Raw genomic sequence first — 14,118 nt, forward strand, 5'->3', positions numbered from 1 at the left:
GATGTTTACTAGTAGTTCTCAGCTGAAACCCCACCCTTCTTCCCAACTGAACAAGGGATTGTACACAAAACCTTTGATGGGGCTGTGGCCCACTCTCATGACACTGATGCCAGACTAATTGCTTTAGGGAATAGAACCATGAAGAACCAGATCCCCGCTACCTCTTGTGCTACAACCACCTCTTCATTGCTATTCCTTTCATCAGCCAGGGGACTGTGGAAACATTAATCTACTCTTCATAGGACTTCACAGACTCAAAATGGAGAACAAGTGTAACTGTAAGGGGACAGAGTGAGTTTAGCTCTCAGCTATGTCTCCCTATGTGTCACTCACCCGAAGTTTTGGAGGTGGAGTCTCCCCAGCTTCCCTCTTTTCTCTAAGCTGCAGGAGTCCTGGGCCAACATCTTTCTATCCTCCAGAAGGTCAGAGAGGTGGCGCCGGGCCTCTTCGGTACTAACCAGAACCTCCACTTCATTTGCAAGCCAGCTCTGGAGAAAGACAGGACAGAGATAATAAACCAGGAGTGGGCAAACTACGGCCCGCATCTGACCCACCCACTGTTTTAATCTATCCCTTGAGCTCCCACTGGGGAGCAGGCTCACGGGCCACTCTGTGCAGCTCCCGGAAGCAGCAGCAGCATGTGCCCCCTCCCTCTGTGTCTTATGCACTGGGCAGCCAGGGGGTTCCACTCCACACCCCAAGTGCTGCCACCGCAGCTCCCACTGGCTGGGAACCAAGGCCATTGGGAGTGGCAGGGGTAACACCTGCGGACAGGGCAGTATGCAGCAGAGCTGCCTGGCCACACCTCCATGTAGGAGCTGGAGCAGGGACATGCTGCTGCTTCCAAAAGCTGCTTGAGCTAAGTGCCACCCCCCCACACCCCAACCCTCTGCCCCAGCCCTGATCCCCCTCCCTCCGAACCCCTCGGTTCCAGCCCAGAGCACCCTCCTACACCCCAAACCCCTCATCACTAGCCCCAGCCCAGAGCCTGCACCCCCAAGGTGGAGCCCTCACCTCCGCTGCACTCCCTCCGCCCCAGCCCAGAGCCTCCTCCCACACCCGTAACTCCTTATTTCTTGCTCCTCCCTGGAGCCTATAACCCCAGCCAGAGCCCTCACCCCCCTCCTGCATCCCAACCCCAATTTCGTTAGCATTCATGGCCTGCCATATACGGTCCTCGGGCCAAAAAGTTTGCCTACCCCTCTAATAAATTCTACTGGACATCGCAACAGTGGGACTTCAGTCACCCACTTCCTCCTCTGAACTCTCCTCCATATCTAGGGGCAAATAAACTATGTTGCCTCTATTTACTTCTATACAGGACAGGAAATTCCATGACCTTTCCCTGTTTTCCATCCATCTAACCCAGCCTCCATCAGTGAGCTAGTCAGGCAACCTTTGTGCTAGCTCATTATTCAAAGGGGCGCATCAGGCAGCGCACCACCATCCTGACACCCACTTTTACTCAACCAGCAGCTCCTTCCATTCCTCGGTTTTGGCTCTCTTTCCGTTTATCCACTACTTCACGCTGTTTCTGTAGAGCATCTTTCAGGCGCTTGTTAGCAGCTGCTGCCTGCAAAAAAAACCCACCACACATACAATTATTTCCCCTCCCTGCATCCCTAGCACAGTGGAAACTGTTGGGCTGCTTATCTTAATGTGATTCACAGCTCTGGGTACAGGACTCCATGCTGCTGAAAGCCAGTCAGGAAGCATCTGCACAATGGACTTGCTAACCGAAAACACTGCTGCTTTTAGCTTTAGCTGTGGAGTAGTACATCTACATTTATAAGAATCCATTCTTCCTTCACTGAACACTTGCAGAGCAGATACAGGTGGCATGTCCCTGTACACAGGGCAGTATTAAGCATGAAGGAAACAGTTGCCTGATCTGCTTTTGGAATTATTGATGTCACTAGCCTCTGGAGGAGCATACCCCTTAACTAGGGTCTTAGCCATACTACAAGCCTCTTGGTTCACCTTTAGAATGCACTTTTACTATTAAGTCTATATGCTGGGTACATTATTTCCTGTGATTCTGCAGCCAAGTTGTCTCCAGAATACACCCACTGCAGGTGTGTACCAGAACCAGAGCTCTCAGTTTAAAAGCATTTTTGTGTCAAAGCATTTCTGCTTCTAGACCTTATGGTTGAAGAAAACCTTCAGGAAGTGGACCCAGAGTAAACTGATGCAGTGCTGTCTTCTCATGTCTGCAAACAGCCTGACACAAGCTCTGCACAGTGTTAACTGGATCCACTCTTGCCAATGAGAAGTCTGAAGCCTAATGTCAATACTTTAAACACTAGCGATCTCATTGGCGATCATTTTAGCAGATCCAGCTATTGTGCTTATCCATCATTGTTGGAACAGATGGTAGAATCTAGGGCAGGCAGTGCAATCAAGAGTTACTGGGTTTGGGAAGGAGACACTGAGAATTAAGAGGCAGAGTCCCAAAACTTTTCAAGGGGGAGAGAAAAAAAGTCACAATGCACCCCCTCTGAACTGACATCCTCAATTCATCTCCAAACCTCCAAACTGTTTCCCTGAATATCGAGAGTTCGATCTGCCCTCTGCCAAAACGCCAATCATGTCTTCCAGACCTCGGGGGAGTGATCAGGAGTCCTGAGCAGATGTTCGTTTCTTACCTCTTCTGTTTTGCGCCTGAGGATATTGGCCTGATTTTTGAAGTCTCGTTCTAGCTTAAGCAGCTCATATTGCCTCTTGCGATCCTGAAGAGAAACAAAAGTAGGCAGGTCAAAAAGTTGCAAGTCATATAAAGACATATTTTACACTGCACTTGTTTAGTCCGGGGGAGCTGAAACAAACATCCTATGTGCTCTATGACAAACACTGATCACTGTAAGCTTGAGCTGACTTAAAATTCAAGTGGCCCCTGTTGCTCTAGAATATGGTCTCCTACATCATCCGGGGCTAGAACTGTTGTGCTCACAACGCTTTGAGACAAGGACACACAAAGACTCAAGGAGGCACAGAAGACCCATTAGACCTGAATGCCATAACCTGATTTGATTACATTAACTACTATAATAGTAACAGCTTTAACACCCTTGAAAGAGCAGATGCCTCCTACTTCTATTTTGTGGTAAAGATACCCCTAAGTACTAACGTGGTGTTATTTTTTACTTCTGATTTAGATTTGAGTGGTGATCACTCTGCTGGCAGATCAAGGAACCTCAGACATAAGCAAATCATCAATCTGCCCTTGACACATAACTGGTGAAAGGTGGCAGCCCGCCACTCAGGTACATATGGAACAAGAAGCTTTTTGACCTATTGGTTTGTTATTTTAAAGGCACTGTAGAGATGTTATGTTTTCAGATGTTTATTTGTAAGTGGAGCCAGCCCCTTAGGTAAGTTAACTTATGACCAGCAGTGACTGTCCAGGTGATTAATCGCTCACTTACCCGTTCTTTCAGCTGGATCACTTCCTTGTCCTTCTGCTGCTTCCACTGTCTAAATTTCTCAGCATCTTCTTTCATTTGGCGCATCAGCTGTACCCGCTGATTTTTCATTTCCTGCAGGAGAAAGTTACTCCAATACTTATACTTCGGATAGTTTTTTCAAGTACTCTTGAGAAGAGGACATATTATAAAAACTTTGCCCACCCGCAGCACCAGCCTTGTGAGGATGTCAGTGCTTGAGACTAATGATTTCATTCTGGTAACCCCCACTTAAAGGCGTAGGGAACCATCTCAATTTTACAGACATGGAAACTAAGCTACAACAAAGTCAAGTGACTTGCCCAAGGCTTGGACTGAATGAGTAGTATGGCCAGATTTGACTCCCAGGCCTATGCTTATACCATAAGAGCCTCCTATCCACGCCATCAATAGCAGCACTAGTCACAGAACTACAATTACATGAGTGTTGGAATATAAGGTGATGCCAACCCAATAAAATGGAAGCTTTCACTGACTTCTGGCTGGAAGTTGCTCCATTAGATGGAGCTCAGAGGCTGCATATGGCAGTGTTAATTACCCGAATCTCCTGGTTCGGGTTTGGACACTGTGCGCTCTGTAGATTCTTTCAGCTTCAAGAGTTTTGACTGTTCATTCAATTTCTTCTTTAGCTCATTCATTTGCCCTTCCAACTCCAGGAGCCTTTCCCTGCGTCTTTCACTCAGCCTGCAAAGAATCACCCTATAAATATATACCTAGCAGTGCTGTTCTCCAGGAATAGACTCCCCTTCTCCTTACTGTGAAAACAGACCCAGAATTGCTGTCTCTCACTCACCCCAGGGTCTGATCATTTTATAAAGCAGTTCCCTTCAGGTGAAGGGGAGCCCACTTAACTTCTCAATTAATCTCTTAACACTAAGTAGTATTCAGCAATGAGTATAAGTCATGCTATACCAGTGCAACAATAAGTCTACTCACAGTCTGATTCTACGGCTGCAGCATTGTACCCAGTTCATAAGTGAAGCTTGTAACTACTTATATCCATAGCAGCATCTCTAGTCAGCCCTCCTCTCCCATCATGGAGCCCTGCAGCCCAGCACACAACCCCTCCCAGTGACATTAATGCAGGAATTTCACTGACACTGGAATCATCACTGAAGGGCTGTGTCCGGCCATAGCCCAGGGCAGGCAACTTGTGCAGGAGAGGGGCTGACACACAGAGCTCACTGGCTCATAGCCCAGAATGACAACAGTAGCCAACTGGGTAAAGCAGTTTCCCAGAGTGACTTCAGCCTGCAACTCCCACTGTATCCAGACCTTTGCCTCCGAGCCCGAAGCTAGAACCCAGATCAAAATAGTACTTCTGTTTATCTGAATGCCTGGTTATCCAAAAGTTTCAGCTGTTCCCCAAGCCATTTGCAAAAACAGGAGTATATTCTAATTCTATTCTTATCACTAGCCTCTTTAATCAGCAGACAGCAAAGCGTTTTAAAGATAGATAAGTCTGACAAGTCGTTCCCAACAAATCAAATCAAGTATGCATTATTCTTATTTTATTGATGGGAAACAGACACTGAAAAGAGAGAGAACTACCCAAGATCAGAGTCTGTAGCAGGGCTAAGAAGGATTCTTTGGCTCCCTGTTCTGGGCGTTCAGTCTCAAGGGCGTCCCCTTCCTCATCTCAACTCCTAGCAGGATGCACTAGGTCAGAATAGAGTATCTACAAGAAACTGAAAATTTACTCATTCAGAGTTGAGGGTATTTCCCCCCTTACACTTTATGCCAGCCTGTAGGGTAAAAACCTGATATAGCTGGCCCCTTCCTAGTGCCAAACATGAACCCTCCCACAGCCTCAAAACATACTCATTGTCTCAATTAAGTAGTTAAGATTGGACAAGATTCCCCAGAGCCCTCATTATCTGGCAAGGGTGTGAATGTAATACCCTAGGTTATGTGGAGATAAAAACTACACCCAGCACCTGAAGTGTGCTGAGGTAGCAGATTTATCACCTGGGACATTAGTCATGGAGCAGACAAGCCCATTCATTGCAACAGTTTGGAATTTAGGATTTGATGTTTTATTCCAGTAGTCAGTATGTGCAGCAATGGCCAGCAGGGCTTTACTTGCCAGGCCAAGTGCCACTGATTAGAGAAATGAGCATCTACTGGAACCAATCTACTTGGCCTTTCTAGCCAGCCTTACTTTGCTTGGTTAACATCCTTCTTTGCAGTGTGAAGTGCAAGGATCAGCTCTTCCTTTTCTTTTTGCAGGCTGCTCACCTCCAATTCCAGGCCCTTGATATTAGTCTAGAAAGGAGACAGGAGCAGAGAGCTTCAGGTTACAAGTCTTGAAATCCCAACGGCAAGGGACAAGGCTAAGTAAGGCCTTGAGGAGCCATGTTTCCTTTCGATCGGTTGGACAACTGCACTGTTGTCAGAGGGCTCAGAAGACCTCCCCATGCAGCAGCTATAGGAGCCAGATCACTATATACCTGCAGTTAGCCTTTTAGTCTGGCAGTCATGTTTTGATCAATAAGTCAGGTGGGTTCAAAAATGACGGAATCCAGCACTTATAGGAGAGAGGAAGCCACTTCAATGGCAGCAGCAGCTGAGTTCCATAGAGGCTAAGCAGTGCCACATCAGAAGTGCAATTCTGAGGAGTGAGTTGGAAGACTGGGATTACATGGAACAGTCAGTGGCCAGTGTCCTGATCAGAAGCAGAAAGGACGGTCTGCATAGGAGACCCACGTGCAGACATTTAGTCACCATAATTCTGTCACCTGTGGGCACCTACAGCTGGACGACTACCATTCCAGAAATAGCCTTTGTCACAGGACTCGGCCCTCCCATACCACACCTCAAGGCAATATGAAATTCTTACTATGAGAGCCACCAAGGGAACGCTCATGTCCTGATGAATCCCTTCCCCCACTAGCGTTACAAAACCCACACATATGGGGTGAAGAGGAGGACAACACTGGACAGATATTTCCATGGGCCTTCCTGGAAAGGAGCGTTTACCTGGTATTGGGACTGAATGGGCTCCAGCTGGCTGTCATTCTGGGTCATCTTCTTGGCCAAGGCCTCTTTTAGAGCCAGGGCTTTATTTAATTCTATCAGTGCTTTGGACATCTCTGCCTGGCGGAGGGCATGCTGAGTGGTGAAAGCATCTGGGGATCTCTTGCTGTCCTGGCTGGTTTCTGCTTGCTGGAATATAGTCACAATTATTAGCCAAAAGAAGCCAATTCCAAGGTCCTCTTCAGTGCCTGCATTGGCAGTTTCAACATAGTTAGCAGAACATTTGAATACTACTGAAGTAAGCAACAGTATTTACATAAAATGTTTAGATTTTTTTTTTACATAACTTTATAATTTTAAGGAAAAAATAAAAAAAAATAGGAAAGGGTACAGCAAAGGAGGAAGGATGGATGGTAAGTAGTAACTAAGTGCCAAACACGTGGGATTAGGAACCAGGAAAGATCTCATTCACTCAGTAATTGTGACTATTTACATAGTCAAAATCTGCAGGATATCAGACTCCCCACTACTTAAAGCATCAGATTCTTGCTCAGAGTTTGCCATCTCAGCAACAACTTCCATGGATGCTGCCACACAGGCAGCACTTTCATCCTGTGTAGGGAAAACAGAACACTTCAATGTACAGCAGTGAAAAGAAGTGCAGTTAACAAGGGCTCCTTGCTGTCCATTTAGAGCTGCAAAGACTTCTCTAGACTCTGTCCTTTGATCTGAAAAAACTCCCCTCTCTGAGAAGAGGCAGCCACAGGCATCCCATTTTAACAGCAGCAATGAATGCTTCTTCTGAACTGAGTCTCAATTGACTTGGAAAAGTTATTCCCTATAAGACATTTCCTGAACTACACGGAATTGGCAGCCAGTTCCTTATGGGGTGGTTGGAGCTTTGAGAGACATCTAGGAAGGGGAATATGGAAGAGTCTAAGGACATGGAAATTTTCAAACAATTCCAGCTCCCTCTAATACGATCATTTATTAGAAATATAGAAGCTAAATCCCTGAACTTACAAGAGTTGTTTTTGCACCCTGTGTTACCCAGTCTTTGGACTGTAAATTTGTGCAATAGTCTCACTTCACAGCATTCTTCTGAGGATCCTCATTTACTTTGGCGTGAGCAGCTGTCTGAGCATAAAATGGTGGTTTTGTGGCTTTGAAGTTTCAACAGTAAGTCTATATTAAAGTAACTTGCCAAAAGCCATTTCACAGCCACACACTTGTGCAGAGGGCTTATTTAGCAGGGCTCTAAAGAAACTACCACCTAGCAGACTGGCACCATACCACTGGGTTCCTCTCAGTAGGAAGCTCATTTGGCACAGGGATCTTCCCATTTTCTAGGTCAGTTCTTACCTGCAACTGGACTATCACTTGCTGCAGATTACGAATCACTTCTATGTTCTCCTTGAGCTCCTGATCCTCTAGAGTCTCTACCAGCTTCTGCAGATCAAGTTTGCACCTGAAAAATTCAGACATGCAACTGAGTCCATAGGTTTTGCTTGGCAATTGCATGTCTGACCCTCAATAGATAGGGTATTGCCAACATACTGTTCATCCTCCCTGCATACAGATGGACTTTGGAATAACAAATGCAGAGCCAATCAACAAAATGAGCAGTGTTGCAAGGCACTTCTGCAGCACATGAAACTGGATGGGACTTACGCAGCATGCTGCCGGAGTTCCTCGAGTTTGGCATTCATCTTATCATTTTCTTGTTCTGTCTAAGAAAATAAAAAAAAAAGTCAATTAGATACTGAATTATAGAAGGAGAAGCAAGAAATAACTATCTTCTCTGTAGCAATAGCTGCTTCATCATTCTGCCATTAAGGTCACTAGCATAGTGATTCGATACGGGTTTCTGCACAATCAGGGGAAGGTTACTTCCCTTTAAATGAAAGTAAGTTTAGACTTTTCTCCAAAGCCCACAAAAGAGCAGGTCTTAGGAGGTTTTGGCATCCAAGACACATTTTGACTTATTTAACCTTGGAATCGCAAAGTTTGGCAGTACAACCGCTGCGGGCAAATAGCCTCCAAATGGTCAAGACATACAGAGCTACAGTGACTGATGGGAGAACGAACAGGAATATAACACTGAATACCAACTTTGAGTGATACATTTTCAGAGCAAAGTATTCCAATTCTAGTACGTTTGAGTTAAAACCTGCAGGCTTCAGAACCAGATGCATTCTGTAGTCTAACATCATATTACTACTGGACATTTTAATGTGTTCCCTTCAAATTCGGCTTTAGTCCTCCAGAGTTAGATACTCCTGAATCACATTAGAACACTTGGCGGTCAGCTTCCAACAGGTAGGAAACAGTAAATGTGTAGCTAAAAGCTCTTCGCATAGAAGTTTAGCCTTACCAGAATGATTCTCTCCAACATCTGGGCCGTCTGACCAGCTGCCTCACTCAGACCTCGGCTCAACTTTTCATTTTCCTCCATCAGGGACTGGTTCTTCTCCATGAGGGACTGCAGATTCTCTGATGGCTTCATACTAATTAAGACAAGTATTTATTATTTTAATGCCAATGAGGTGTTTACTGTTACAGACTGACAATATCTTGAATGAACTTTATTGAACTAAATTAAATCTTACTGAATTGGGGTTAATACCTGTGGGATACATTGTATAGGAAATGAAAGTGTTTATGTATTATGTGAGATTTTATGGAACTTCTTTAGCAGGAAGACAAAGATTACTGCAATCTTTGGAAGGTATGAGGACGTTCAAAGGTTTTTGTGGAACAATATGTTTGAAATTGATTTTCTTAGGAAGTACTTGAGGTGAAGGGAATGCAAGTTCTACCCCTCTAGATCCAACCTTTGAAGACACGCTTCGGGGGCAGGGGTGGGAGGGGGCGAGGAGGAGAAGGAGAGAGACAGAGACCCTCATTGTATTCTAATTACCTACTTCTGAAAACTCCAGCTCAGAAACTCCTGGATTATAAAGGGTGGCCTAAACATGTCATGAGGGTACTTGTTCTCAGTTAAAGCAGTTATAAACTGGCAACTATAAGGAAGCCCCGGGGTGGTGGAGAAAGACTCTTCTTGCCAAAATGCATGTTGGGCCTAGTCTACACAACACAGTTAGGTTGATGCAAAGCAGTTTGTCAACCTAGTTGTGCATGTGCCTACACTTAAAATTGGTCTCCCACCACTGTAAGAACTCCAATAGGCTAACATAGTAACACCAGTTCCCTGACCAACCTAGAGCAACAATCAACACAGTGCAAGTTTAGACGCTGCATTATTTATGTCAACACTAAATGTCGTCTAGCAGCTGTCCCACAATGCTCCACACTAACTTCTTTAGTCATCATTGTGAACTCCATTGCCAAGGAGTTAGAGATCTGGAAGTCCTCAATCCTCTTTAAAGCCCTGATCACACCTAGCAGCTCTCCATTGTTGAGAGCAACTCTCCAGTTGACCATGTCGGCTATGTGCTCCAGATGCACTTGTGCCTGGAGTAGACAGGAGATATTGGATATCCTAGGCCTGTGGGAAGAAGAGGCTGTGCAGGCACAATTATGGACCAGTCATAAAAATTTGGACATCTATGAGCAGATTGCTCAGGGGATGCAGGAAAAGAGGTATAACAGGCACCAGCAGCAGTGATGTGTGAGAACCCAAGGAGCAGTGGCAGGCATACCAGAAGGCCAGGAAGGCCAATGATCAATCTGGTGCCAAGCCACAGACCTGCTGCTTTTCTGAAAAGCTGCATGCCATATTGATGGAGACCACCACCACTCCCCACAGCACCGGGGATACCTCTGAGGGGCCCCCGGTCACAGGTCCCTGCCATGAACAATGAGGAAGTAGTGGATGAAGGGGAGTATGGGGGACAGATGACCAGGGAACCCAGCTGCGCAGCAAGCCAGGACCTGGGTTTTTTGTTTTGATTCCACCACAGTCCAACATAGGCGAGCCTGATACAGGGGAAGGAACCATTATTTTCCAATTACAAGGCTGGCGCACTCAAAGTAGCAGGACACAGTCTTTTCATTAATTTATTCATAGTAGAATAGGTAGTGGTACAACCAAAAAAAGGAGGTAGAGTTGCTATTTGCTTTTCATTCCCCTCCAGGATTATGTGAGGGCAGTTTACGTATGTACATAGGGATGGCCCTTGAATCCTCCTGAACGATCATGATGAAACTTTCATGGGAGTACTCTGCCAAAGATTTCTAGGGACAGCTGCTTTATTTCTTCCTCCGCAATAAGACACTTTCCCAGGCCACTCAGCGATAACTTCACCAGACACTACTGCACAATATGTTGGTCTTGGCGGCTTCAGGACAGGAGCAGCAGCTATGTTCTCTGCCTTTGTTACCCTCAGCAGTGAGATGCTAGCTAAAGTCATCATTTGTGGAAAACGCTGCCAGTATTCAGTGTCATTGCCCTATGCTACTAGAATCATTCAACAGAGCAATTCCCTCCTCATTTCCACATCCTCCAGCAGGCCATACTGACCATGGCTGGTGATAGGACTGGAACCATTCACAAGCAATCCCAAGCAGAAGTGAGAATGTAGTGCTTATAACTTATGGGGAGCAAGGAGAGTGAGATCAACATTTTAAGTTTTACTTTCTGTAGCAAACATGCTGATAATGGTACCTCTGTTTGCATCTTCAGCTGCTGCCATTGTGGCCTTCAAAGTTTCCCGCTCCACACCTGTGGAATGCCTGAGCCAGATAAGGAGGAAAAAGAACAGGACTCGGGCTGACACGTTCAATGAGATCCTACAAACTCGTGCTGCATCAGACTGTGAGCACAAAGCCTGGAGGATGAATGTTGTGGACATTCTGGAGAAGGAAAGAGCGGAGAGGAGAAAGGCCCAGGAGTCCCAGCAGGAAGAGAGGGAGATGCATCAGGACATACCAGGGTTTCTCAGGCAGAACACAGGTTCTGTACACTGGTGAACATGCATGTTCAACAATCCTGTGCTTGCCTCCCTCTGCAGCCCATTGAGAACTCAATATGCACCCCTTCAATATTCCACCTGGCATCAGTGGTTGCTGCACTACTTCTTCCATTCCACCCCAGGGAACATTAATGACAATCACAGCTTCACATTCACCAACTATGACTTTCATGGGTCGGTGTACATATGTAGCCAAAATGGACATGAGCGGCCTTTCCCCTTCAGAAGTTCTGTGCTCTTAATAAATTAAGTTTTTAATGTACTTGTTTTTGTTACACAACTCATAGGATCATTCACAAACAAAATCAATAGGTGCATTGACAAAGTTATATTCCTAGATGTACAGCAACCATCACATGATTTTTACCAGGGCACAAAAGAACAGGGACAGCCCATAAAACCATACCCTACTCTGGCTCTCCGTTAAAAACAGTCTTCAAAACTTCTGAGTCATATAGCATTGCACTGAGCTCTTCTAATAGCCCTATATCTGGTTGCTCAAATTCAGCAGACAGCTGCTCCACCTCTTCGCTCCACCATAGCAGAAACTTTTCCGACTTTGCTTCACATATTATGCAGGACACAGCAGGACACTATTGGGATATTTCTCACTGAGGACCAATCTTATGAGTAAACAATGCCAGTGACCCTTCAAACGATCAAAAGCCCATTCAATTGCTATTCTGCACCTTCTTAGCTGGTAGATTATTCATTCCTTAGTGCAGTCGAGATGGCTGGTGTATGACTTCATGAGCAAGGGGAGAACATTGAATTCGTTCTCACTATTTTCCACAGCAATCTGTCCTCCAAGGAAATGTCATGTTCCCTCACATTCAGTTTTTCTTGTGGCTCTGCAAATACTCCAAGATCACGTACCTTGTTCTCACAACACTCATGACAATAGTGCTGAGCTGTGCAGGCTCCATGTTTCTGTCAGGATGGCAGGCAGTGAGGAGGGTCACAGGTTTTTGACAAAAGTCACAAAAAGTATGGGATGCAGATAGTTGCAAACTGGTATGTTGACCCCATGCTCCCAGTCACTCCTGTGAGACTTTTTTCGGACCCATCATGCATCTTCCCAAAAGACAGTGCGCTGAACAATGGCAAGTTGTGCAACAGGATACCTACCCATGGAGCACTGCACTCTGCATCAGTACACTTACCAGGTGTGCTTACGCACACCATTGACACAAGCAGCCAAGTAAATCATGAACACAAGCAATGTCGTAACCGCAGCAGCTGTGTGCCAACATGACTCGAGTCAACGTAAGTTTATAATGTAGGTATGACCTTAAGCTTACCAAAACCTCTATTAGCATATGTAGTAGGTTCCTTTGTTTTTAAAATAGGTTCTCTCCCTAATGCTGTTTATCTTAAGAATGAAGTAGGCTTGCTTAAAAAGAATCGTGTAGTCACATATCTGTGACAATCATTCTGGTATTAGTCTCTCAAGAGAAAGCAAGTAGGTCTGTTTAAGCAGACTGTCTTTGCTGGGAAATGAAGGCAGGAAACTGTACAACCTGAAAATACCCTGGTCAGAAGGGTGAGAGAGAGACATCTCCGCCTGAGAGAGGCAACAGGTTGAAGCCTGAGGGTAGGCACCCCTGCTGAGATGCAGGTGCAGTCACCCTGAACCGTGGACAGAAAATTGGAGAGAGATAAAACTAGTGTACTGAGATGCTTAGCGTCTAGGAAAATGGCAAAAGTAATCTTTGCTTACTTGTAATTTACACTTTAGGTGATGGATTGAGAAACTATATGGCAGAAGTGCACTCCAGGAAGGAGGAAGTATAAGGGATTTTATCCTATGTCTGAGAAATACACGGTCAGTAAAATGCTACCCTTCAATTTAAAAAGCAGGGTCAGATGCCTGTTCAAGGAAGTTTTATGGGTAACCCCAGCAGCTGCCTGTCAAACAAGGTCAACTACAGCTCAACTGCAACTTTAGTAAAGTTTTGGAGTGAGATTTAAGTTCTCTGTACATTTCAGGGCCACCCGGGGTGGGTGAGGGGGAGGAGAGAGAGTGGGGCAATTTGCCGCAGGGGTCCCCCGCCCCCCAAGAATTTTTCAGGGCCTCTGGAGCAGGGTCCTTCATTCGCTCCAGGGGCCCCGGAAAACTCTTGTGGGGCCTGGGCCCCCAGAGCTTGTTCTGCTCCGGGTCTTCGGTGACAGGGGGGTCCTTCTGCTCCAGGGCAGAAGGACCCTGTGCCGCCGAATTACTTCTGAAGCGGGACCCGCCGCCGAAGTCCCAGGACTTCGGCGGTAATTCGGTGGCGGGGGGCCCCACCGTGGGTCTTCGGGGCACTTCGGCAGCGGGTCTTGGAGCAGAAGGATCCCCCGCCACCGAATTACTGCCGAAGCGGGGGGCCCCCCCACCGCCAAAGACCCCAGACCCCCTGAATCCTCTGGGCGGCCCTGGCACATTTCCTAACAGAACTATGACGAACGGGTTGGATCAGTTTAAGAAAAGGAAATAACTGGAAAAACCCAAATCCTGAATTTCAGACCTTCAAGCACTATAATAGTTACTGTATCACATAGACAAGTGGATACTATTTAGGCAGCATCACTGTGGCAGATGTTAAATTGAAAAATAGCACGCACTTAGGAGTCGATGCACTCTCTAAAACAGACCCATACATGCATCATTTCCTCCCTTGATTTGCTAGTGTTTGCTTTTTAAGCTAGAGAGGAAATAAAGTCAGTTGCTCATAACGTTTGTTAGCAGCCTCTTGGAAGGCAGATAT

The 14,118-nt window shown here is 45.9% G+C and overlaps 1 protein-coding gene across 1 annotated transcript in view; it reads right to left on the minus strand.

The window, feature by feature from the left end:
• The window catches only part of KIF4A (kinesin family member 4A), a 36,606-nt gene that overhangs the window by 9,425 nt on the left and 13,063 nt on the right, over positions 1–14,118 (minus strand). The window contains 13 exon segments of the mRNA XM_075068745.1: positions 334–389; positions 392–488; positions 1,460–1,573; positions 2,646–2,729; positions 3,426–3,536; positions 4,000–4,017; positions 4,019–4,145; positions 5,623–5,726; positions 6,441–6,622; positions 6,968–7,049; positions 7,800–7,905; positions 8,109–8,167; positions 8,812–8,944. Coding sequence (XP_074924846.1) covers positions 334–389; positions 392–488; positions 1,460–1,573; positions 2,646–2,729; positions 3,426–3,536; positions 4,000–4,017; positions 4,019–4,145; positions 5,623–5,726; positions 6,441–6,622; positions 6,968–7,049; positions 7,800–7,905; positions 8,109–8,167; positions 8,812–8,944 — 1,273 coding nt within the window.

This window comes from Chelonoidis abingdonii, chromosome 8, assembly GCF_003597395.2.
Source record: "Chelonoidis abingdonii isolate Lonesome George chromosome 8, CheloAbing_2.0, whole genome shotgun sequence".
NCBI lineage: Eukaryota > Metazoa > Chordata > Testudines > Testudinidae > Chelonoidis > Chelonoidis abingdonii.